The sequence below is a fragment of the Tinamus guttatus genome, unplaced genomic scaffold (assembly GCF_059628265.1).
Source record: "Tinamus guttatus ecotype Peru unplaced genomic scaffold, ASM5962826v1 Tinamus_guttatus_pri_ptg000260l, whole genome shotgun sequence".
Lineage (NCBI taxonomy): Eukaryota > Metazoa > Chordata > Aves > Tinamiformes > Tinamidae > Tinamus > Tinamus guttatus.
In genome coordinates this window covers 2,811,568-2,837,714 of record NW_028288794.1, presented here as the reverse complement: position 1 = coordinate 2,837,714, position 26,147 = coordinate 2,811,568, and the positions used below count along the sequence as shown (strand labels likewise).

Here is a 26,147-nt window from a genome sequence, read left to right as displayed (position 1 = left end):
AAATAGGTGTGCAGTCCCCTGAGTTTCCCCAGGGGGAAATAAAATCAGTTTACATGATTCCAAAAAGCTACTATAACATAGTTGGAAGAAAAGAGGAACACGAAAGACTGAAGAAATAACAAGCAGAACGGGGAAAGTTTCCATGAAAGCTTTACTAAACACAAACTTCATGCAGTATGTCAAGTTCAAGGAAGGGTTTCACTATTATTTTTTTTATAGCTGATGAACGCGACCAAGAGAATTACAAGTCTCATAGATTCACCCGGTCTGTAATTCACAGAACCCTCTAGGTAACTCAAAAGATACATTTTAACTTCTGGCAGCTTTCCCATGCTTTCACTGGGCTTTTGTTCAGCCTTCTTCAGCCAAAAACTTCATAAAACTTAGCACCTTTTCTACTTCGCTTCGCCCATCACAAACCCACACCATTAGCAGGGGAGCAAACTAAAACATTACAGATGTTCCTTAATAGATGAAATGCAACTGTGCAACACACCAGGACAGTATACACAGATAAAGGAATAATCTTATTTTCTACTTTCATTTAAAAATTCAATTAAAAATAATTTTAAAAAAGTATTTTAGCGAGTAGAAGAAAAAAAAATGAAGTAGCCTGATAAATGTGGGGTAAGCAGCTGTTAAAATGATTCAGAGTCTAAACTAAGTAAGAGTTTCTGTCTGCTGCCATCTCCTCTAACATACAGGGCATTCAAAAACTATTAACAAAAAACCCAGCAGAGTATGAAGCTTGTTGCTACTAGTAATTAAAGCATATAGCTTAGCGAATATTTTTAGACATGTATTGTTTTCAAAAATACATATAAACAACCACTGCACCTGCATTGATATTAAGTAAGTTAAAGTTGGTATTGAAGTTTTAATCGCGACAGAAGATCAAGACAAAATTCTTCTTGCATTCCTCTAAATAAAGCGTGAGCCTTTACCCTTTTCTGCCGTCCATATACCATTGCCTTCCCTGGCACCAGCACACTAGTTCAGAGAAATAACTTGCCTTTTCCTGGCCACCATTTGCTCATGTTCTTCTCACTCAAGATTGAGCTTAAAAAATGGAATGTGTGAGAGCAAATTAGACCCCACTAATCGATTTCAAATATTTTAGCAAAGATACTCTTCTCAACACCCTCGAGAGATTTTACGTGTCATTACACTGTGCTAAATGACCTACAACTGACCATCTCCAGTCGACTCCAAAAACCTGAAACTGGTGAATACCACCCTAAAAGCCACAAGTTACAACAAGAACCTGGTTCACCTGTAAGACATACCATTTAAACTCTGAAAAAATATCAAAACCAACTGGATTTACCCTTTTAAAATGCTTTTTAGAAAGCTTTTAGGGGAAAATAGAATGTGTTTCAGCTGATCTCTTACCTTCATTAAACTGAAATATATATGCTTTGATTTCAGAGGTTGCAATAACATTAAAATTAGAAACTAATTTATGAGGTACGCTATCATCCCAGGGTGTACTTTCATCTTTGTTGACTAAACTTCATGAAAAACAAATAACGCAACCACAGAGCTCCCTTCTGACGGCCGCTCCCTGCCGCGCCGCGTAACGGCCGCCCCGCGCCCGCGGCCCCCACGTCAGCGCCGCCGCCGCCCGCGCCGTGACTCATCCCGCCCCGCCCCGAGCCGGATCCCGGCGCGGGCCGCCCTTCCGCCCGGCGCCGGCGAGCGGCCGCCGCCGTCCCAGGCTGCTCCGCGCCGCTCCCGGCCCGGCCCGCGCCGCCCGCCGCTACCGCCCGGTAAGAGCCGCGCCGGGGGCAGCGCCGCGCAGCGTCCCCCAACCGGGCCCCGTCCGCGCCGCCCGGCCCCGCGGGGCTCCCCCCAGCCGCTCCCCTCGCGCCCCGCGGCGCTCGGCGGGCCCTGATGCTCCGGGAGGCCCGGCCGCCCCGAGCCTCCCTCGGGCGGGGGCTGCCGTGCCGGGGGCCGCGGCGGGAAGCGAGCAGCACGTACATACCCGCGCACACATTTATACACACGCAAACACATACATACATCTGCGTTCTTAGGTGATGTAAGTGTGCGGCACCTCGTGCGTGCGGGGCTCCCGCTCACGCCCAGCGTCCCGCTGAGGGCGCAGAGACCGCGGAGCTCGCACCGTTAATGAACTGCGAGGCCTTCGAGGCGAGCTTTACCCTTCCTGCCTGTCTGCAAACACTCGGCAGTAACGCGGCTAACGCGTGTGCTAATAACCAAGGCGAGGCGCGAGCTGAACGGCTTCCCTGCGCTCTTTGCAGCCTGCGAGTTTTGGGAGGCTCGTGATGTGAAGCGGGACGAGCCCAACTGCGAGGAGCCCTGTCGCTTATGCTGCTCTCCTGCACGTCGGGAGTTTTCTGGAGACCGTCCACAGAGCCAGTGAACATCCCCAAACTTAGCATGGAGCTCGTGTTCTCCACAGGAGACTGTGCTAGATGTTTCAGGTCGTTGCTAGTGGTGTTGGTGTGCCTAATAGTTCTCGTGTGCACTGATCGGGACTACTACAGTTTGCTTGGAGTATCCAAAGAGGCAAGCAGTAGGGAAATCAGGCAAGCTTTCAAGAAACTGGCGTTAAAGTTACACCCTGATAAAAATCAGGTAAGTTGCATCTTTAACAGGTCAGTGTGGTTGGATTAAACAATAAGACTCTTTGTCTAAAATGTTTCCATGTAGGTTTAAAACTCATTTGAAGTAATGTAACCACCCAGTATATGGTTCAGCTTACATTATTCACACAGAAAAGGCGCAGAAAGGGTTACATTGGTAATACATTGTTGGACTGAACTTAAGCCGTATGAAAATGCTGTCGTAAAAATAAAGGAAGATCTTTTGATTCTTAATCTTTTTATATACATATATATATATATATAAAGGAAGAACAGTTTATATCTGTTCCACATCATGTTTCTGGTGATCTGATGAGTTTGTGTCTCTCTGTTGAGCCATTACTTATTGTCCCACTACCATGAAGTCTCATCTAAAGAGCAAACAGGCCTAGGTGGTGCTCGGACATCAGTCTCCAAGTACTGGAAAGGACAAAGCAAAAGATCTGGACCTGCCTAGGCATAATGAGGGAGGGCAAAAAGGAGCTGTACGGTGACTAGAGTAAGAAGACTGGGAGCAGTGGGTGCTGATCATTAAATATATGTGCAGCTGAACACAGAAAACTGTCTGTATACCCACACAGGGCACCCTGAAGCATCTGAAGTGCCAGTGTTTTTACATTTGGATTTTAACGAGAAAGCTCAAAGAGAAAAATGTCAGACAAACTCTGTAGTGTGAAAAAGAGGAAGTGAATACGTGTTTGAAGAAATGAAGTATGGATACCTGGAGCCTATTTCGGGAGGCCTCTTCCTCCCTTTTTCTGGAAGATGCATGCGATTGTCCGTAGATTAACTTGGTGGCAACTGAACACACCCTGAAACAGAGTAGTCAAATATCAACAAATTTAGAAATCCCAACTTGCAGGCATTAACTGGTTATAATTTCCCTGTGTTGATACCTTCAAAAGATAGCTTTAAAAAGTGTCTTTTTGAAACCATGCTTTCAAGCAGAAGGTAAAGGGATGGAAGAGTGCTATGGATTTTGCTCACCACAGTTACACCTGCATCATCTCATATGCAAAACTGCAGTTCAAAACATGGTTGTAGATACTTTGCCGTTCTACTACTGAAGCTACCTAGAACCAAAATGCTGTTTAAATACAAAGGAGGCTATTGCGGTGTAAGATCAGAAGAGATAGTTCTTTTTAGCAGAGGTTTTAAAATTGGGATTAAGAAGGAGCAGAAGACATCTCTCGAGGAAAGCATTACTGTAGGTTGTTGGGAGACTACTCCATAATGCAAGCTTCCACCAAGAGACTGCAGACATCTTTGACAGGGATACAAAAATATTTCCAAGGATTAATTTCTCAGCAGTATATGTACAATACAATTTATCAGTTACTAACTGTAATTCTCTTTAACTAGAATGATCCAAATGCACATGAAAATTTTTTGAAAATAAATAGAGCATATGAAGTACTTAAAGATGAAGATCTACGGAAGAAGTATGATAAATATGGAGAGAAGGGTCTTGAGGATCAGCAGCAGGGTGGTCGTTATGAAAGCTGGAACTTCTATCGCTATGATTTTGGTAAGTTTTGGTCTATGTTAGTGATCTGCTTTAAAAGTCGTGAGTAAATGCAGTATTCAGACTTATGCCAGTTCTTTCTGCACATTTCTCGTGTAGTCTTTCTCCAGGTTTCTGCCCATTCTATTGTTCTCCTGTAGCTGTCATTTTCTCTCTTTGACCCAACTTTTTACTTATCTTTGTAATGGCTATCCAACATACACCAAGAGTAATAATCTGTTTATCTAGCATTTTTAATTCTGTGTACCTTTTTTATTATGATCACCAAACTTTTTTTTATTAAGGATTAAAATTTAAATTCCAGTGTTAATGTTTCATCAGTACGCATTTTAACTCTTTAATGCCAGAAGACTTTTTTATTTATTTTCCATTGACTTTTTGTACTTAAAAGCAGTCTAAAGTAGATTTTGCACTCTGAAGCCCATTCTATATACAGATACACCATTAGAGATTAGTAAAGCTGTAACAGAACATGACTGAAAACATAGTGATAGAATCATACCTAAAATAGTTTTGACACAAGTTGTTTACTCTTTGTCTTAACAATTGTTTAGGTAGTTTTAGGAAACTGGCAGGAATGAACTGTTCTCGGGGCAACAGTAACAAAAGGTAACTAAATTAGAGCTGAGCGTCATAGCTTGGTGTTTAAAAACAAGCTGAAGTGAACCTCTACTTTGGCAAAGCAGGCAAACCTAGCAGGCAAAAATATATATATTTTTTTCTAATTGCACCAAAAAAATTGCAAAGCAATCTGATGTAAGATGCCCCAATCTCTATAAAATTAACGTCAGTAGAAATTGAAACTACATAAACCAGAGGCAATGGTTTATGCCTCTGGTGGCATAGAGTGCCACCACTCTATGGGTGGGAGAGTGGGAATTGGCCTAGAACTTCTTGAGTAAACAGCTAAAAAAATAAAATCTGTCTGAAGTTGCAAGGCTTGACTGAGAAAGAATATCCTTGAACTTCTATTAACGGTATCATTTGGAGTATATATACCTAGTCTATATACGTGCGTGTGTAATATGTTACCTGTAATATAAAACAAACAAACAAACCAGTAATAGTCTCATCAACTGTGGAAATCAAATTCTTTTGTTATTTATTTGTGTTTAATCCTGGAACTCCTCAGGTGAAATGAGATCTCACCATATTAGGTATTGTAAAAGATCTGTAGTAGTAGTAATATAATATTTTGCTATTTAATAGTATTTTTGGCATCCCGTACTGCTTTGTTTGAGTGCTCAGAGTAGCTGGCAATTTTTAAATGACATTCTAGGTAAGATTGCTCAATTTTTAGGAGACCTGTCCTCCTTACTTTTATTCTATGCATTTTATTCCAGTTTATTATACATGTTGTGTTAGTGAAAGAATTTGTATCTGTAAGGGCTTTATGATCTAGTTCAGATAATCAGAGGCAGAAGGAGGAAGTGAAAGCTTTCAGACATTAAATATAGCTCGCTCTCTGATGTGGGGCCTAGAACTGAAGCTTCTTCATTTTTCATGTCAACCTCATTTTTAATCTGGCAACTGCTATTCCTTATGCTTTTGCTGTAATACCTTACCTTCTGTATAATTAAACTGTTCCTTGGTATAAAGGGATAGTTTAACTTCTTTGCTTACCTAGTGATTAACCTACTGAAACAGCAAAAGAACTGATGAAAAGTTCTCTAGTGTGAGGTCATGGAACTTCACCTGAGATTAAATGAAGATTACCTATCACCAAATGAATGCACTTTGTTGTGAAAACCAGCTCTGCCAGATTACTATTGCAAATGAGGTACACTTTCCTCATTCTCTCCTGTAAGCAAGATTAGAGTTTGGTTCATTATTTTAAAGATGACAAAAATAAAAAGCATCTTTTTTTTGTTGTTGTTTTTGATAGGCATTTATGATGATGATCCTGAAATTATAACATTGGATAGAGGAGAATTTGGTAAGTTTTAAATAGTTACCTATTTGCCAATATATCAACCCAGAATAACTTTTTTTTTTTTTTTTTTTTGTATTCTGAGCTAATATCTATTACATATCTGTCAAAAATCATCTGAGACAACCAAAACCAAAAAACCCTTGATGCTTCCTGGCAAGTGCCAGTTAGCAAATACATTGGTATGAACCACTCAAGTTCGAAAGAGATTTTGTGAGACCTAGGAAGAGGAAATATTTAATTTTAAATTTTGTTTGTCGTGTTTATCATCACTCTTTTGCAGTTGCTGTTGTCACTGTAAGTTTCTGATGAGGCAGTTTAATCAATTGTAATTGGTAAATTGCAGTCTAAAAATGCAGTCGATAGAATTTCCTTTCTATTATATTCCTGTTTGTGTTTCTGAAGTGAAAATTGGATAACTGTGTCTTGCACAGAGGTTGAAAAAGGTGACATCAGATATTGAAAATCAGGTCCGGAAAGGTAAATTGAGTTCATCCATTCTTTTTTCTTCTCTTCTAAAAGCTAAGATTTATATAATTAACATAGAGACTAGAGAGAAATGTCATTATCTTGGTGTCATGGTCATTTGTTCATTCAACTTATGTCCAAAAATGGAGAGACCGAAAGCCAAACAATTCAAGCAATTCAAGTGTGTGTATATTTGTGTTTATATTTATATTTAGTAGTAAGCTTAGTTCTTTATGCTTCCCCGGCTTCTTTAGCAATTATTTTTACTTTATTTCAAATGACATTTTAAAGTGTTAGACAGGGAGTTTACATAAAACAGATGGTCTGGTGAAACCCGTCAGAAAAGTAAAACAATTATAAGGAAGTGGAACATTTTATTGGGTATAAGTGGCTTAGTACTTGTATTTTGTTGTTAAGGTAACCAAACTTACGCTATCAAAAATATCAGCAAGGTTAATCTGTAAAAGGTCTGTTTTTATGTTTTTTAACTGTTATTTTTTCAATAGTTAAACTAATAGAAGTAAGCAGGTGTTGAGGATTGAGCTGCTGATATCCTTTCAAGTATGATTTTGATGTGCTTGTATACACCAGCAAGTTTGTGCAAGTGGGATGCAATCGTTATCCCATCTGGGTTGCTATTACTAACTTATCCAATACACAAAAAAATCTAATTCAACTTTTTTGGGCGGAAAGGAGGATGCAGGAGGGATGTAGAAAAAAGCATTCTAGATAAAGCTACCATGTAGCTATACATCTCTTTTATATGCTTTTCTTCTTTCGATGTAGATGCTGCTGTTAACTCTGGGGAGCTGTGGTTTGTGAATTTTTACTCTCCCCGATGTTCCCACTGCCATGAGTTGGCACCCACGGTATGTACATGCAGCAGGTGAATTCATGCTGAAAACAGTTCAACAACACTGTTTGCAGCCAGAGTAAAACTCAGACAGGTGGATTTCTGTTCTGAAGTTGAAACCTGAGATAGTGATTCAAGATGCGGCAACTTTTTCATGATATTCTTATAGGAAAATTATCCAGCTTACTTTTTTCCTTTTTCTTTTCCCCCACAGTGGAGAGAGTTTGCTAAAGAGATGGATGGAGTGATACGCATTGGAGCTGTCAACTGTGGAGATAACAGAATGCTTTGTCGAATAAAAGGGATTAACAGCTATCCAAGTCTGTATGTTTTCAAAACTGGAATGGTGAGTGATAAAACTTTTAACATTTTCAGAAAGATTGAAATTCAGAAGAATATTTCTTTAAATGCTTGTTCAATGATAACTCTCCATATAATGATTATCTTTTCATTTGCCTAACTTCCTTTTAACAATTTTTTTTTTCTTACTTCACCTTGGTTAAGTTGACTTGGATGTTTTCACTTTGATTCAGTTTGTACAGCAATTAACCTTAAAAATAGATACTTGCTTTATAGAACGTTTTTTGTTTTTTTCCAAATCATTCTACCATGCAGCGTGTCAGTTACGATGTAAGTGGGTATTTTCAGAAGCAATGAGTCTAAGCACTTGAATGGCCTAAAGAGTTCAGCAGTGTTAAAATGGAGTTTTCAGATACAAAGAATAGTCTGCGTTTTGAATCTAAGTAGGAGGGCTGTGTACCTAAGGAAACGTGGAGCTTGGTTCCGCAAGATTTCTTCTGCAGTAGCCTGTTACCTACTTCATGCTTTATAGCTGCCTGCTGAGAATTAAATGGTAAAGCTGGTGTGGAATACAAATCACCTTTGAATAGTTAGGTATGTTTTGACAGTGATAAGCTCTAAGAGGTTGAAACAGAGATTGTGCAAACACACACCGAGTGGACTGATGCAAGCAATTTTATTTTTATTTAAATAGAAATATAATTAATGGGAGTTGGTGTTTCTAAGGCTTAATTTTCCTTATATTGCTGGACTTGGGAAGGAGATTGCATGTCACAAAGTTCTATTGAAGACTAAATTCCAAACATTCCACTGTGGGAGGGAGAGAACAGTTCGAGCTGGGTTTTTTGGGGGTCCTGCATTGCATAAATGCCCATATTAACAACACTAGTATATTCTATGCATTTTATAAATACTTTTTTTTGTCTTGTTTAGCAACCTGTGAAATATTATGGAGACAGGTCAAAAGAGAGTTTAAAGAACTTTGCTATGCAATATGTTACAAGCACCGTCACTGAGTTATGGGCAGGTAATATTAATGTCTTATGTTTTGTTATAAACTTTTTTTATGTTCTTTTTTCATAGTTATATTTAAATATATGAAACCAGTCAAAAACTCGTGCATGTTGTTTCATTCTTAGGAAACTTTGTTAATGCCATTGAAACTTCATTTGCTTCTGGTGTTGGCTGGCTGATCACTTTCTGTGCTGAACGTGGAGGTAGGTGCATTATCCACCCTTCAAGCAAGGCAAGCAGGAAGCTGATGCTTGTGTTGACAAAGGCACAATCCCTCTTGCTTCCCTCTTGAAGAAAGTTCATCAAGATCCTATAAGACAATCACAGTACCTGGGCTGTGGGTCATAAAAGTTCTGTTTTAGAGGCAGTTTGGCCAAAGGGCCTTAATGGAAAGATTATCCTACTAGGATTTGCTAATGCCACATGAGTCACTAAAATGGCACAGAATTTTAATGCCCTCAGGAAGGAAACGGGCAGGAAAGGCTTCTGACTTCAGTGTCATCTCAGGCTCAATTAACAAATAGTGCACAGGTGCATAATGTCTTGTCATGATACCTAGGTAGGAGGAGGAATGCATTTCCCCCACAAAATAGCACTTACCAAAAATTGGCTGGATATGTCTCAAGACTACTAGTAAAAATCCCTTTTTGTAATGTGGTTTTATGTCTGATGGCCAGTCTGTACCTGGTGTTCACTTAGTGTGTAAAAATTAGCCTAGAGTTGGTTTAGTTGTTGAACTTGGGTTTCTTGTTTGATTGTTTGTTTTCCTCCTAATAGACCAATATATGTCAGAGCAGACATTTGGCCTCCTAATGTTTCCAGAAGAAATGAACTTACGTAGTCAATTAGACATTTAATAAAGTTACTTGAACTGTTAGATAACTATCAGATAAGCTGGAATGTGTATTTTCCACATAGACAATGTAATACAGCAATCCAACTATTTTATGACTTCCCACATATTATTTTATGATTTTTAGTATTATAGTACAAATAGATGTGTAGTGTATGTGTGTATATGTGTACAACCACTGTGAGCAAATGTTAAAATTGTGACAGTTTTGCATACTAAATGTGGTAAAGTTGCTTTAATTCGCTCAGGAAATTTGCTACACCTTTGACAAATAAAGATTTCTCTGTCTTATGTAGAGACCTTTGTTCTGTGAATAACCATAGTTCCAGTCTTGGATCTGTGTTTGTTGATTGTTTGATTTCAAGTTGTAACCCTTTAAGATTCATTAAGATCGTTAGTCCTAAGTATTAAGATTTCAACTTTGGTTCAGTTAAAGTGATGTTGATACCTCTTTTTATTTCTGAAAATATCTGTATCAGAGTAACTGTTCAGCCTATGTCCAGATGGGTATTAGAACATGTGATGTGTTTACTGTAATGCATAATTACTATTTGAAACACGGGAAGTCAGTATTTCCATTGAAATCTCGTTTCATGGCAGCATGTAGATGAATTTTCCAATCTTTTAATTGATTTATGTAAGATGACATTTTAGAGGTCAATCTTAGTAAAGCAAATAATATTTTTAAATGGTAGTTCTTTGTTAATGAATGAGTGGAATAATTCTCCAGCATTTTACCTTAGAGTAGACAGCAGTCAAGTGCTGACTACCAGATCTTAACTAGTTTGAGTTAACTGAAATGCTGGATAGATAGCCAGGAATCATATCCTTCGCAAGGCTTTCCTTTATAGGTGGGAAGGGGATAATTGTGAAAAAGAGTAGGCAAAGTGAATTAGTAATTTGAAGTTTTATCTTTGGAATAAAATGTTTTTGTTTTGCAGATTGTTTGAGTTATCAAACACGCCTTAAGCTTGCTGGCATGTTGGTAAGCAGTTTCACTTGAAAGCATTACATGTTTTATTGAAAGTGAAGTAACAGAAGTGAAAGCATGAAATTTTAATGAAAATCTGTCACTGACCTCAGTGGAACCAAGACTTCACCCATGAGCTTCTGGAAATATTTTTAATGAATAGCTTGGAGTGACACTAAATATTTAACATTTTTTTTAATGCAAATGAATTAATACCGATTGTTGAGTTTATGATGTGAAATCTCCTTCCATTTTCTAAATGTAGCATGTAATTGCTTATATTGAATTTTCAGGAGTACTTCTGAACCTGAATTTGAAAATACTGTGTGTTTGTTTTGTTTTGTTTTGTTACAGGAAGGTCTTGTTAATGTAGGCTGGATGGACTGTGGCACCCAGGGTGAGCTTTGTGATAATTTAGATATCTCATCTAGTACTACAGCATACTTTCCACCTGGAGCCACCTTAAATAACAAAGAGAAAGGAGGTGTCTTGGTACGAGTTGCTTCTAAACAGTTCTGTATTTATATAAAATGGGCCGATGGCAATGAAAGAGTGATAGATAACTAACAGTTTGATTATAAAAAGCTGAATAGATAATTTTGGTTTTCCCTTTGCTTCTACCCACGGGTGTGCATTTACATCCCTCTCATCTTCTAAGGCAGTGGCCCCCAGTGCTGCCCCCAGCTTGTTGGTGAGCGGCTGGGTGAACAGAGCACAGGCAGCAGCAGCAGCCTGTGGGCTCAGAGCGTGGGGGGTTTGTGACAAACCCAAGAAGATCTAGTCCTGAAGCTGCTGCCCTGTTATTCTGGGCAGGCTTGGGAGAGTGGCCACGCACCTGCAAATCTTATTCCAGAAAGAATGTGTCCCAGATATCACAATTTTGAGAAATACTGCTCGAAAGGGAGTTCTGGCACACAGGTGATAAAGCATTCCTATGCTGCCTGTTGATATGGACTCTATTATTCCTCTCTATGCTATTATTGCAACCTACTCCTACATTGCTATGATAGTTTTAACTTAAATGTCACAGTTTGAAGCATGGCTTGTTCCTTCCTTGTCACTACTGTCATCCATATCCTCTAAAAAAGAAAATAAAACTTGCAAAATACATGCTTTCAATCTTGTAGCCTACCAACCTGAGTTAATGATCTCTTCATTCCTAATTTTTACATATTATGGAAACATAGGAATCTGTATAATGCAAATAGAGAAGGCCTGTAAAATTGGGTTTGTAGAACTTGATTTGAGGTTTGATCTGGAGACTTGCTTCTAGGATTAATTTTGACCTAATATTATATTTTAAGTTTAATAATATGGGAAAACACACTCAAAAGTATTCTGAGAAAAATATTTGTGAAATTCTGTATATGAAAAAGTCATCAATCAAATAGTATGTTAACTATACTCTTCAGTTGATGGAAATAAACTAATCAGAATAATTTCTCTGACAGTTTAAATGCTTGTCATCAGCAATCAGGTTGATGTTTTTATTACTTATAATAAATAGAGCTTGACTTTCCTTTCTAGTTTCTTAACTCATTGGATGCCAGAGAAATATATCAAGAAGTAATGAAGCATCTGCCAGATTTTGAAATTATATCTCCAGCATCATTAGAGGTAAGTTTTTAAAAATATGTTTATTTGCCTCTAAATCTTTTTTTTTATATATGTATCTTTATATTTTTCATCAATTATTACTTTTGTGTTTTCAATTTCTGTTGGTACACCAACCCGGTATTTCTCTAGATGACAATGATTTTTTTTTTTTCCTCTAGCTAAAATTGCTTAATTCTGCTTTTGTATTTTAGCACAAGAATGAAAGTAGGGAGATTTATTTATATATTTTGGTGAATTTTGTTTTAGTATTCAGTAATATAGGAAAGAAAAAAATATTTGTTTGCTTATGTTAAATTAAATATGAACTGAATTTCATCCACGTAGACTGGCCTAGTATTGTTTCATTATAGTCAAAATGACAGAGAATAATTGATCATTTTCCTTTCCAAAATCTATAGGAATTGATAAATTGATAGAAATTAGAAGTAACTTTTTTCTTTTTCTTTCTCTCCCCGTTATAAGGACCGTTTGGCTCATCACCGATGGTTGATTTTCTTCCAGTTTGGGGAGGGTGACAAATCAAGTGTACAGGAATTTAAAAAACTGAACTTTCTACTTAAAGATGAACATATCCAGGTGTGTTAACCTCTATTTGCATTCAGAAAACAAGTGGCTGTGTTGTTCCTTATTATCAGCTGTTTATTACCACCTGATTTTGTAAGGGACACGGTTTGCTCTGGTAGTCTGATGTAACTCTTTTAAAGCCAGCACTAGGTTAGTAATTCATGATGTAATTCAAAGTACCTATACCATGTTGTTCTATAATCTATGGATTTCAAACAAATTGTGTTTAAATTAAGAATTAGGAGAATAGCCTAATAGAGTTGTGAGTTTTCCTCAAACATAATTATAAGATTGTCCTAAGGCCTTTGTTATTTATAAAAGGCTGCTACTACTCTACTTTTTTACCTTTTGGCTTTAAATGAACCCTAATGTGCTGTCTTGTTAAATAGGTTGGCAAGTTTGACTGCGTTTCCTCACCAACCATCTGCAATAAACTTTATGTCTATCAGCCCTGTCTAGCTGTCTTCAAAGGAAAAGGAACTGACAATTACGAAATTCATCACGGTAGGGAAATTTAACAAGTTTAAACACTTACACATTCACTTTGAGGTGACATTATCTTTGGTGAGTTACGTTTGCTTTGCAAAACAACAGCTTTGTAATTTTTCTTTTTTCTCTTTTTGATAAGTAGTCAGCAGATGTATTTTCTTTGCTATCCCTTTGCGTTTCCTTTGAATAAGAAAGAAATGCACAAAGCTGATGAGGACAGCTTTGGGGAGGATAACCCCCTGCTTTGGGGAGGATAACCCAGGAATGCTGCAAGGCGCACACTTTATCACGGTTACTGCGGCTTAGTTGGTGCTCTCAACTTGAGAACCTTGCGCTTGGTTTCACGTGTTCCTGCACTAACAACAATTCCTTTCATGCCCAAGAAAACCTGTATTGAGGCTTCACCACATATGCTTTTTTCAGGAATAGATATTTGGTCATAGGTAAGGTTGTATTACCATGTCCCTTTGAAAAGAATTCCAAAATGTCAGTGGCAAAAAACAGATGAGCCCAACTGTAGCAAGCCACAATCAGTGTAGTCCCAGAATGAGGCGCAAGATATTTCCATTTGACAAGGTTCTGATTTTTCAGCCTGTGAGCTATTACAAACGCAGCTTGCAAGAAGTTAAAGCAAAAATCTTGGTATAAGAAGAAGGAAAGTAAGAAGGATGCTTGGATTACATTTTGTCCTGGGTCAAACGTTTCTTTGGCTAATGCCAGTTAAACACCCAGCTCAGTATTTAGCTAAATGGCAGATAATGCCTGAAGACAGCGGGGCTTGCCCAGGCACTTCCAAGACATCTTCCTGAGTGAGGGGGAGACGATGCCTGCTTTATCTAGCAGACCTTGTTTTAGGGTCAGTAAAGGCAATTGAAGGACTCCCACTGCTGTCAGTGAGTTTTGAATAAGATTCTCCTAGGGGAAAATAAAGCTTCCTTTCTCCATTGTCATTTTAAAGGAAAGAAGATCCTATATGACATTGTTGCATTTGCCAAAGAGAGTGTAAACTCTCATGTTATCACTTTGGGGCCTCAGAATTTTCCTGACAAAGAGAAGGAACCGTGGCTCGTGGATTTCTTTGCACCAGTAGGTATTTAATGTCTACATTTCTCTGTATGTAAAAACTGTTATGTAACATTGTGGCCAAATACTGGCAACATCTTCAAAGTTTCTTTCCGTATCGTGAGACAGTATTGTGATTTTTCAGTTCTTGATGTAGTAGTTCCTGGATTGTTGTATGATTTTTGTTTTTAGTGGAATCTAATCATTAAGGAAACATACTATTCATCACAACCAGCTCACATTCTCCAAGAGTCAACTGCAGAGAAAGCAAATGCACTTATCTGTATTTCATTTTCTAGTGGTGTCCTCCTTGTCGAGCTTTGTTACCAGAACTGAGAAAAGCATCAAAACATCTTTATGGTCAACTTAAATTTGGAACATTAGACTGTACTGTCCATGAAGGGCTTTGCAACATGGTAAGCTTGAAGGAGTTTAAAAAGTTGTTTCAAAGACATTTGCTTTCTTACATTTATTGAGTTTTGTTTGTTTGTTTTAGTGTCAGATGGAAACGAGGTTTTTTTGAAGGCATTAACTATGTAATTTCTACAGATAATACAAAAATGCAAAATATGGGTTAAATTTCCACCTCAGAACTTTTTTTTTCTAATCTACAGATAAATAGATAAATGCATTTATATTGGTATAATATTTTTTGAACATGTTGGCAATCAACTTTTTTTTGTTTACTCAAGAGACTTTGCTTTTTATTTTATAAGGCTTAAGCAAGGTGGTTTCTGTAATTGTGGAGCACGACAAAAGTAGTGCTGGGTGGTTTTTATGTCTGTGGTCCCTGAATACAATTGATATTTTTGCTGTAGTGGTTTGGAGCATTTCCAAATGCTTATGTTCATGTAGCTGTGAGCAACTGTGCGTTACAATCTGGGCACATTAGCAGTCCTGAGCCACAAATATCAACAACAGCTAAAGGACAGTATAGGGCACCTAATCATTCCTTGCAATTTTGTCTCTTTTGGTAGCATAATATTCGAGCTTATCCAACAACAGTTGTGTTCAATCAGTCTGATGTGCATGAGTATGAAGGACATCATTCTGCTGAGCAGATCTTGGAGTTTATAGAGGTACGTGATTTACGAGGTGTGTTGCAGCTTATGTCCACAAACATGTTCTTTAGATGCAAAAGATTCTAAGATATTTTTTAATTAATTATAGTAATGAGATAAGGAGTGGTGAAATTTTATGAAATTTCTTTGATATAATTGGCAAATCACTTAAGGTATCTTTGCAATATGTAAAATACTACTACTGATTCCTAACCCAAAGAAAGGATAAAAGAATTAAAAAGACATTATAGTGAAAATGACTTAACATGGGAGAAGTTTCATATTTTTGTAAATTAACTTGTTGCCCTGCAGACTTCTCATGTGTTCCTCAAGGTGTCCGTCTTTCCTCCAGCATTCATGTTCTTCCACTGCCAGCTCCACACTTCGAGGAGACTGTTCATTTCTCAGGCAGCCCCTCAACAGCAACCACAGTAGTATACACGAGAACCAGCAAAGACGGTCGTCTTCAAATACGTGTGTTTCTTTTAGCTAGTGCTCAGCTGATGCGCTGTGTGCACCTTAAACATTCCTCTGCCTTCCAGACAAAGCAACAGGGCTGAGTCCAACAAATTCCATATTTGCCAGCAGAACTTAGCCCTCTTGCAGATGAACAGTAGTGCAGCCAGCTTCCCACTATAAGGGAAAGGCAGAGAATCTCCATTTTGCCATCGTGTTGCATATCTTTAACAGCTCTTCCCTCTGCCTAATAGCAGAGGAGGCATGTGACTGTCAGGCTGACTCGGACTTTTCTTCCTTTCCTGCCTTTCAGTGGTGGGGGGCTTCCCTTCCACAGCAGCAAATCAATTTCACCAAGATAGATGTTTTCAGCATTTTATACAATCTGTTTGGATGTGATGGCACTAGGTAGGGATAACAAAGTTGCAAAGTAATTATCTATAAGTTGTCTTTGCTTTAGGATCTTAGGAATCCATCAGTGGTCTCCCTAACACCAGAGACGTTCGTTGAATTAGTTAAGAGAAGAAAACGAGAGGAAACCTGGATGGTTGATTTCTATGCTCCATGGTGTGGGCCTTGCCAGGCTTTAATGCCAGAATGGAAAAAAATGGCCAGGGTAAATAGCACTCCTTTTTATTTTATTTTTTCCTTTTTTCTTCCTGCTTTTGTATCCTGTTAATTCAAGTCATTGAGACTGTAGACCTAGTGTCTGACAATCGTTGATGAAATAGACTGGTGATTAATATTTACAAAATAAGGAATTACTGCATGGCCGTTTATATTGTGTTCGATACAGTGGAGGTTTGTGTTGGTTGTTTTTTAAGGATCAGTACATTGATATAATAATCCAATTATTCCTTTGATACAAGAGTGTTTTCTCACTCCTTAGAATTGAGGGAATTCCCTCAAGCTTCCCTTGAAGCTTAACTAGAACTTCAATTCTGGAATATTACTGAAATCATGGTAAAATTGATTAGCATGTTTGACTTTTTTTTTTTTTTTTAACCTTTTTTTAGATGTTGAATGGATTGATCAGTGTAGGGAGTGTGGATTGTCAAAGATACTATTCCTTCTGTCAACAAGAAAACATTCGGGGATATCCTGAAATAAGACTCTTCCCTCAAAAATCAAACACAGCTCAACAATATTAGTAAGTAGTTTAAGTTTGGAAGATCTTATGATGTGTAACAGAAAGAATTTACATGTTTTGCTCTATATAAAAGTTTGGGAAAGTAGTAACTTGCTCTTAAAATGGGGTTTTGTGACCTTATTGTCTTAGGCACTGACTTTATTTTTTTGAACCAGTGCAATTTCATTTCATCATTTTACAGTTGATTAAGTTGTATTGCCTCAGAAGCCTTGATTTTTACTGCTCGTTATTTAACGATTGCCAGTTTTCTAAGTTCAGTAACATATTGAAGATCATGATGTAAGACAAATAATATAGAACTACTTTTAGATGAGAGTCATTGCAACTTCATCTCTAGAGAAGTGAGGGATATAATCCTTTGATTGTCCTTGCAGGCAACAGCACATCAACATCACTGCAAAAATTGTCCTTTTTGTATATCTAGGCATCCCCTTTCACTTTGCCATTGTGAATAAATTTGTGATAAATGTGCTTCTATGGAAGCTGAAAATCCAAGGAGAAACTCAACATAGTGCTTAATAGCAGTCTTCTGTATCTTTCATCAGGGGGTGCTTGCTTTTATTTGGTTCTTCTGGATACAATTTTTATTAAAAGTAAATTTTTTTCCTTCACCGAGAACAAATTGTTTAGGAGATAGATGCTTACAACTCTAACAAGCATGAGTCATGATTCTTTTGAAAATATGCCAAGACCTGATTTGAAAAATTCTCTTAAAATAAAACCAACAACAGCTTTCAGGTCATATTTTGACTAGACACTTCTATAGTAAAAAGTAAAAAATAAAAAATTGTTAGAGTGTGGTAGAGGAGTAGATGTAAATCCCCAATTAATTCTTGATCTCATCCTTGGGAATTTCAAACTAAAGTTATTCTGAAGCTCCAAATAATGAATTATAGTTGCTATTTTTCCTTGGTGGGTTTTTTTTTTTCCCCCCATTGTCAAGTTGAGGAAAGTATAAAGAATGCTGTAATCAATGAGTGTCAATCAGAAAATATACTAGAACATTTCAGTGTCTTTCTCATGTTTAATAGACCTTACAATATCTGGAGCTCTTTCAAAGACCCCTGATTCAAAATACTTTGAGCTATCAAAGTTCATGAGTTTTGTAATCTCTTAACATGGAATTTTCTTCTCTTCCTTCTCTTCATCTTCTAGTCCTAATTCTGCATCTTTGAATAAGTGAGACTATTACTTGTTCAGACCTGAAAGCAAAGTGGTTTCTCCCACTAGTAGGAATAGTGTAAAATATATGCACATAAATTCATTATTTACTGCCTTATCACCATTTTACAGAGGTTTTTGTGGGTTTGTTTTTCTCCCTGAAACCCAATTCAAACCTGCTGTATAGCTGAGTTGCTCTGTTTTATTCTTTTTGCAGCAGCTACAATGGCTGGCACAGAGATTCATATTCAATGAGAGCCTGGGCACTGGGGTGAGTTATTGCATGAAGCTTTGTTCATAGCTGCTCACATAATTTCCTTGCTAAGAGAAATTAAACCAAAAACTGTTTAATTAAGGATTAGAAACATGCAGGTATACCTATTACTAAATGTAAAACCTGTTAAAGTCTCCAGGTCTTTTAAATCAAACCTTAAAATTATGGAGAAATAGCCAACTTCTTACAGTCCACTCATTTTCTGTTGATCTTGCTATTATTTAGTCTGCCATTTTAAAAAGTAATTCCTTTATACTACAAAATATAGAAATGCCCCAAGTATTAATAATTCCCTTAATTTCAGAAAAAAATCTAGGCTTGTAATGAAATTTGGGTATGTTCAAAGTTTTGAATGCATTATGACTGCTTTTCCTCCTTTCCCTAGGTATTTACCCCAAGTTTCTGTAGATCTTACTCCTCAGAGTTTCATAGAAAAGGTTTTGAATGGAAAAGATCACTGGGTCATTGATTTTTATGCTCCTTGGTGTGGACCTTGCCAAAATTTTGCTCCTGAATTCGAGATCCTTGCGAGGGTAGGTTTTTAACTGCATTTGTGGATTGCTTCCTTGGAAGTGTAATGCTTATGATGCACAGGATCACGTTCACCAGCACTGTATTTCTTAGCAGTCAGCCAGAAATCACATATCTCTCTATCTACAGAATAACAGAGCTTTAATATTTCAATTTGTAAATACCTAACTCATTTTTGTTATGCATTTCACCATGATTTTGATGTTTTGAGACATAATCATTAACTCATCTTTAGTTTGTACTTCACCCTTGTGGTAGGCAAATATTGACCTTTCTGTTCAGCAAAAGACTTACAGAATGTCACCCTCAGGAGTGATGATAGCAAATACATTTCATTTTTAGACAATTCGATTTCTTATTTTCATACTAGTCTACTGTAATTCTGTAACAAACTCACCAAAATCCTCAGTAGTCAACACCAGTCACATTTTCAAAGTAGCTAAGGTACCGGCGCCTAATCCTAACTGAAAGTCAACATTTGCCAGTCAGTCTTTGCTGGTTTCTTTAGGCTCCTGCAGAGATGCACACAGAGGCCCTCTTTTGAGAGGCACTTCAGCTTAGGAGGGCCTCACCTGCACCGCTGTGGTGTGCTGTGCTCCAGCCTCATCCCCCACGGGATGCCTTCTCATACATCCTGAGCACTTTGAGAAGCAAGCAAAGGATTGATCTGAATTTCCTTAATCAACTTGTTTAGTTTCAGCTGCATGCTTCTTTATTCAACTTACTTGCTTATAGTCAGCCATGCAAACTTGGAGTTTCTTTCTAATAAGCCTGTTTCTTTTTAGACCATGAAAGGAAAAGTAAAAGCTGGGAAAGTCGACTGCCAGGCGTACGCGACGACCTGCCAAACTGCTGATATCAGAGCCTACCCCACTGTCAAGTTTTACCCCTACCAAGGAACCAAGGTAAAGAGCCCCCTTTGTGTACAGCAGTGAGATGGTGCTGCTGCCGGGTGGGTTTCATTTCATATTGAAAGCTTAACAGAAACTATTTCTGTGCAAGTACCTTACATAGATAGTAGCTTCAGGAGATAAATTGATGTAGTTGATTTCAATCACATAGTCTAAATAGTAGGACAATGGTACAGTAATACTGTTTTACCAAAAAAAGTGTATAGTTCAAATTAATAGTGCGGTAAATAAAGTGTGGACTTAACAGGAACCAAATTCAAATTTGGCAGGAAACTCATGTGCCAAAATGGTTTTTAGTCATCACCAGCAGCTACAAATTCAGTTTGGCTCAGGAGAAACATTCTTTTAGCGTGAAACACTTCACTGTGCTTTTCACTTAAATATTGTTTATTACAAAACAAAAAATTGAGGCAAAGCATTTGTGCTGTTACACCAAAAAAACAAACCTTATCAAAACATTCAATTTTAAATGATGCTGTGCTGAAATCAGCCACTTCCCATTAACACTATTCAGGTAGTTCTAGGTCACCATCATTCTTGATGGTAAAACAATTGGCTACTACTAAATTCTCTTTAGTAATTCAGTAACATTTTTGATTATATTTATTAATGCTGAAGCAAAAGTATTGAGTGCACTCTAAAAATTAAGTCTTTAAATTCTTTTTCTTTATTTAATCTTTTCTGGGAAATATTAATATCTGATTCCAGAAATTCTTCCTCACACACTCCCTTGCTATTTTATGTGATTTTTCTTTTTTTCCCCCATGGTGGTAAGAATAATGCCTTTTCTAATCTCACATTAGCAAAACACAGTAACACGTTTGGTGAACAATTATAAGGTAACAAGCATGGCTACAAACAGGAAATACTTAGTTCGATAAGTGTGATGGAATTATAACTAATTACTTCAGGTTTCATTAACTATGATCACATAACTTGTGTAGTTTTGAAAGCTAAGAGCAGTTCTTGCTATAAAGAGCATTAGTATTGTGGAAATTCAGACAAAAAAAATATGAGTGATAAATCAACTTACCATAACCATCTTCTGTCTTCCAGCATTTCTCCTGAATTATATCTGAAAATAAGCATATTATTTTCTATTCACTGGATAGCACAGATAATACACTACTCATTGTAATGTTATTGTTGTTATTTTCAAGAAAAATGTTCTTGGGGAACTTGTGGACAGCAGAGATGCAAAAGGCATTGCCAATCTTTTGAATGAAAAGTTAGAAGCTATTCAAAGTAAACGAAAGAAATCTAGAAATAAGGTAAGAATTCTTATTCTCCTGTATTCTGCAAAGACTGATACTAATGTAAGGAATAGCCATTTAAACCACTGGGAGCCTTTGCTCTTTATGAAATATTAAACACTGTAGCTTCCACCACTGATCATGCAGGCTTTAGTTTAAGTCTTGTTTGGGTTCCTTGTACTTTGCCAAACCCAAGTCCAGAAACTTAGCAGAGCTTGGAGCAGTTATCACACCAATTATGGCAAGACTGAACAAAATTCATAGATGACCACAGGAGAGTTGCAATCTGGAATATGACCAAGATGAACTGCACCTTAGGCTGAACTTAGTAATCAGGCAGCAAAATATAGATGTATAGACTGTAATTGTCATGGTTTTCTTACAAAGAAGGTATTAATGGACAGCTGTTGAGTATGCTGAATTCTATTTAAGAAATGTTTCACCAACTGCTGAAGTAATACTACAAAAAAATTTAAATTTCTCTTTCAGAATAACTTTTAATTCTTATTTTCTTGTAACCAGGATGAGCTCTGAGTGGTACTGGAGTTGGATAAGATTCAAAATACTCTGAAACTGTGAATATAGAAGATACCATGAGGAAAATGGAGCATTAGGTTACATTCATGACAGGACAAAGAAACGAACTTGACTTCCTGGGCTTTCGGGATGGCCTGTAGGAATTCTACAAAACTGCAGGGAGAGGAAAGCGTTTGGTTTTGGTGGAGGCATTCAAAGTACCTGCAAATGAACCCTGTGTGTCCCTCTTCTGATATACTGACTATCTTTCTGTTCAAGCATTGGGGCTGACCAGATTGAGGACTGTTGTATCACTCTTGCCTACCCCCTTTAGGACCTTATTTTGTTCTGTCTTTTTCCAAACACTTTTTGAATGTGGCACTCAGCCTGTGGCTGAATATGCAACAAAGTGCTCTGCAATGCAGAGACACAACGAGGGACTGTCTATTTGAAAGACAAAACACTTTTACCTGATAATAATTCTGCCTGGGGCTTGTGGTGTTTAGTCAGCTGCTAAGAAATAAAACCAACAGCTGGCAGCAGAATTGATTTATTCAATTGCATTGCTCCTGCCCCCAAAAATATGTTTATATTATAGCACTGGTGGTGGGGCCAGGATGACTAGAATTTGAAGAGCTTCTCTTGGTTGTTCAGTTATGTGTTTTTGTTTTTTGGTTTTTTTTAAATCAGCAAAATAAATCAAGGACTACAACCTCACTGTATTCTTGACTTTCAAAGTTTAAATTGTGTGACAGAAGCATTGGTCTAAGAGATATTATTATTATTCAGTGTCTTTTTTAAGGAGGAATATATTCTGGGGACATATTTAACTTCTCTTGGATTTGTACTGTTGCTTTATCCTCAGACATGTTTTGTTTTGAAAACATCTTTTGGCCAGTAAAATAGCAAGTGCCTTTTGTCATTTAATAATGGACACTACCTTACAATGTCTCCTTGTACACCTTAACGTAATGACCACTCTTTAGGGTAATGTTTGTCATAGCTTCTCCATAGACAAGTGTGTGGCATTTACTGAAGACAACTGTCTGCTGCATGTGGAACTTCTACTTCAAAAATCTTCCCCCCCTGCAATAAAAGGCTGCTGCAAACTTGTCAGATGGACTCTTCTCACTCCTCTCCTTGGGTTTAGATTTGGTGCAAGTAGTCATCATAGGGTGCATTTTTTAAAATTCCTAAATACGCTGTTATCCACAAGTCATTGTTTTCTGAAGGCAGAAAAAATAAAATCTTGTCACTGAGGAATTCAGAATAAAAGAAAATATTTCAGCTGTTAGCAAGGAGAAGAGAATCAAGTAGACTCTTCCACACAAATCCAACCTCAGACTCACCCATGGTCTAAAAGAAAAGCCTCTGCACTTGTGACTTCAACACAAGTTCTTGTTTGGTCAGATACTGAATGTATGTCCCCACCTCCCATGTTCTCCGTGCTGAGTGATGGCACCGGTGATTATTTGTGGATCCTGCTCTTAATGCAGTGCTCTCTTCAGTAATTACATTCACTTACTTTATTATCCTACCTTTGACCACTGTGTCACTGCGGTTGGGATGATTTCACTACTCCTGTTACATCCTGCGGGGAGGGAACGGGGGCTGAAGCGCACAGGACCTGCGTGCCCGGCCGGCCGCAAGAGCCGCAGAGGAGCCACGTTCACTAAGCAATTCACTAAGCTTACCAAACAAGTTTTCCTTAGAGAAAATATGTGTATCAGTTTTCCAGAAGTAGTTTTTCATTACTTTGTTCCTAGAGAAACAGAGGAGTGCTGGCACAGCTTGGATGGCCCACCGCGGTACCCACAGCATTAACACCTCAGTGTATAAGAGAAAAAAAATATATATATATATATATATATATATATATATATATACACACACAAAACCAAAATCCTCCCCACCCTGGGCAAAAAGGGAAATACCGTGTACATAAACCCTTTCTTGTGGGGCGCAGCATCTCGGTACGCAATTTCTCTCTGTAATGTGACAGAGAGGCACAAACATGAAACGTCACCCATCAGCAAAGTGTAGCCCGGGTTTCTTAAACCATGGTGTACATTCCTTACGCCAGCAAAACAACTCAACCTCTTACACCAGGACACACGCTTAGGATATCATCTAAGTAATGAACTGTAACTGGATTATGGACAGCAAGGGAAAAGGCTCCTGCTCCTCTGCAGAGAGCTTGCCAAAGGCATCTGCAAATCCCCCCAAAGGGATTTGCTCCGCTTTTTCCCAGTACAACAAACACAGCGTTGATGTGAAGTAGGACACGCCGAGGGCTGCTTTAAACTCATCAAGTTTACTGACAGTGTAAGACAGCCCAAAGGAAAACGCAGTACTCAAGGATGTGCCACGAGCTCTAGGTGTCCCTGCTGGAGCAGGCGCTTGCACTAGATGATCTCTAGAGCTCCCTTCCAACCCCCACCCTTCTGTGGTGCTGTGGCTGCCATGAGACCAAAGCACGAGGTCAGCGCTGCCGGCCTGCTGGGCCTCACGGGTGGCAAGGGCCCCACAAGCAGATACGTGCGGGCTGCTTGCCCGCATCTGCACAGGGCTGTAACACTGCCTATAGCTCAGCAGAGAGGTGAGCAGTAACCAGCTCGAGTGCCTAATTTATTTTCTGGAGGTATTTTTGGCAAAAACACCACTTCAGTAAAAAGACCCTAAAATGGCTTTGCACGCTCTCAGGGAATCACTTTGTTCTACTGGGTTTGGAGGGAAACTGGAAAGCAAATCCCACCAGTCCAGGACCTTTCCCTGCCAGGGAGGAGGATCCAGCCTCATTCTCCTGCAGACAGAACCAGAAGAGCCCCCGGCCCCGGGTGACTCGGACAGCAGCCCCGCGCGGGCGCGAGGACGCTGCAGGGGCAGCTTTGCAGCGCACGCAGACCAGCTGGCAACCAGCACAGAACTGCTACAAATACCACATCTTCCTCTTCTGTTTTTTCCCTTCTGTGATGTGATTCAAGCAACCACAAGGGCAGGGTTCATATCAGAGAAGGAAAGAATGAAAATTAAACCAGTTGCCAGCAGGTGGCAATGAACAGTCTCCATTTGTATCCCTCACCTTAAATTATAACTACATGATAAGAGAATTAAAGAGTTTCAACATTAAAATCATACCCTTGGAAGGACGTTTTTCCAGCAAAACATCTCCGATTGCTGAAGTTGGACCACCTGGGGGCTCAAAGATTATTTTTTCCGAATTGTTTACAAGCTGCCACTGGGCACTATCTGCATTGCTGTCAGGAGAATAAACACAGCTAAGAAGAAGTTTTGATTTTGGAATTTCCCAATTCATGGGACTTTGAAAAAATCCTTAGTTTCCAGTCAATTCCTACACCTGTAGCAATGCCAAGAAAGTAAAAGCAAAGAGGTTAATTCATGTCTAAAGACCAATGCAAACTGAGAAATGACAAAGTTCAAATCAAAAGGCATGTTAATTACATTTTCTAAATGTTGCTTTGAAACACTTATCTGTGCTATTGGACTCATAATTCACTTCAGAGGGTATTTTGTGTCTTGCTCTCTGTCCACATCAGTAATGTTATAACATTGTGGCTTGGTAGGTAGTGTAGCCAGCAAATTGCTTCAAGATTTCAAAGATTCACCCTTTCCATATTGGAACAAATCCCATTATGATTATTTTTTTTTCCATGAAAAACAGCAAAAGCAGGAGAGGAAAGAAAGAAAGAAAAAAAAAAAAAACCCCTCCTTACAGCCCTGTTCCTAGTGTAGTGGTTAAGCCAAGGGGATAAAGAACATCCAGCTTCAGACTTTCATTTCCCTGCCTGCTTCTTTCCAGCGCTGCAGATAGTGAGCCCCAGTTCTGCATCCGGATGGCTCAGACCAGATAACCTGCCCACGCTCCCATCGAGGCAGTCGAGTAACACTGCTCTGGCACGCTCTCACCACGGTGAATCACACATGTGGGCACAGCCAGCCATTCAGATACATAAAAGGGAACAAAATCTAATCATTCTCCTTAAAAGTTCAGGGGAGCGGGGAATTGCTTCCAAACGAACCCTTTAATCTACAGCATAACCCGCAATCCTCCTTTCTGATGGGTAAAACTTTTAACGAGGTCAGCTGGGAATACACTTCTGGTGTGCTTTTAATCCATACGTCCAAAAGGAAGCTTGTTCTCTCATCGGCCTGACATACTATAGACACAGACACTGACCTGTGGTCAAAACCTCTTTGAGTCTGTGATGCTCTTTACTTGAGTTCCACTAAGGCCCTGGCAGTCTTTCAAAATACAGTTAAAAACAAGGTGAACAGCATCACATAAACCTTCTGAAAGTGTTACATGGTTCTCCTCTATGCATTTATAGCTCCTCTGAAGAGATTTAACACACAATAAATAGCTGGTATGCATTCTCGATGGATGACACACCACTCATTCTAAATAAGCATCAGATCATATTACTAGGACAAGAAAATATGATTTCCGATCTCTCCTACCCTCCCAGAGTTGCTCTCTTTATCCTGTCCATCAGTTGGCAAATAAATACCTGTACTTCTACATAAACTTCATTTTGCACTTTGACACCAAAAGGAAAGTG

The 26,147-nt window shown here is 38.5% G+C and overlaps 1 protein-coding gene across 1 annotated transcript; it reads left to right on the top strand.

Annotated features, from left to right (window-relative positions):
* The first annotated feature begins 2,371 nt into the window (after window positions 1–2,371).
* DNAJC10 (DnaJ heat shock protein family (Hsp40) member C10) lies at window positions 2,372–22,351 on the top strand. Its single transcript, XM_088526992.1, has 22 exons — window positions 2,372–2,601; window positions 3,972–4,137; window positions 6,020–6,070; window positions 7,319–7,401; window positions 7,600–7,731; window positions 8,619–8,712; window positions 8,825–8,902; window positions 10,494–10,537; window positions 10,877–11,014; window positions 12,050–12,139; window positions 12,602–12,715; window positions 13,093–13,207; window positions 14,151–14,278; window positions 14,554–14,670; window positions 15,232–15,333; window positions 16,232–16,387; window positions 16,788–16,921; window positions 18,300–18,353; window positions 18,742–18,889; window positions 19,673–19,792; window positions 20,959–21,069; window positions 21,574–22,351. The coding sequence occupies exons 1-22, from the start codon at window positions 2,404–2,406 to the stop codon at window positions 21,583–21,585; spliced, it is 2,385 nt and encodes a 794-aa protein (XP_088383118.1). The 5' UTR covers window positions 2,372–2,403; the 3' UTR covers window positions 21,586–22,351.
* The last annotated feature ends 3,796 nt before the right edge of the window (window positions 22,352–26,147 follow it).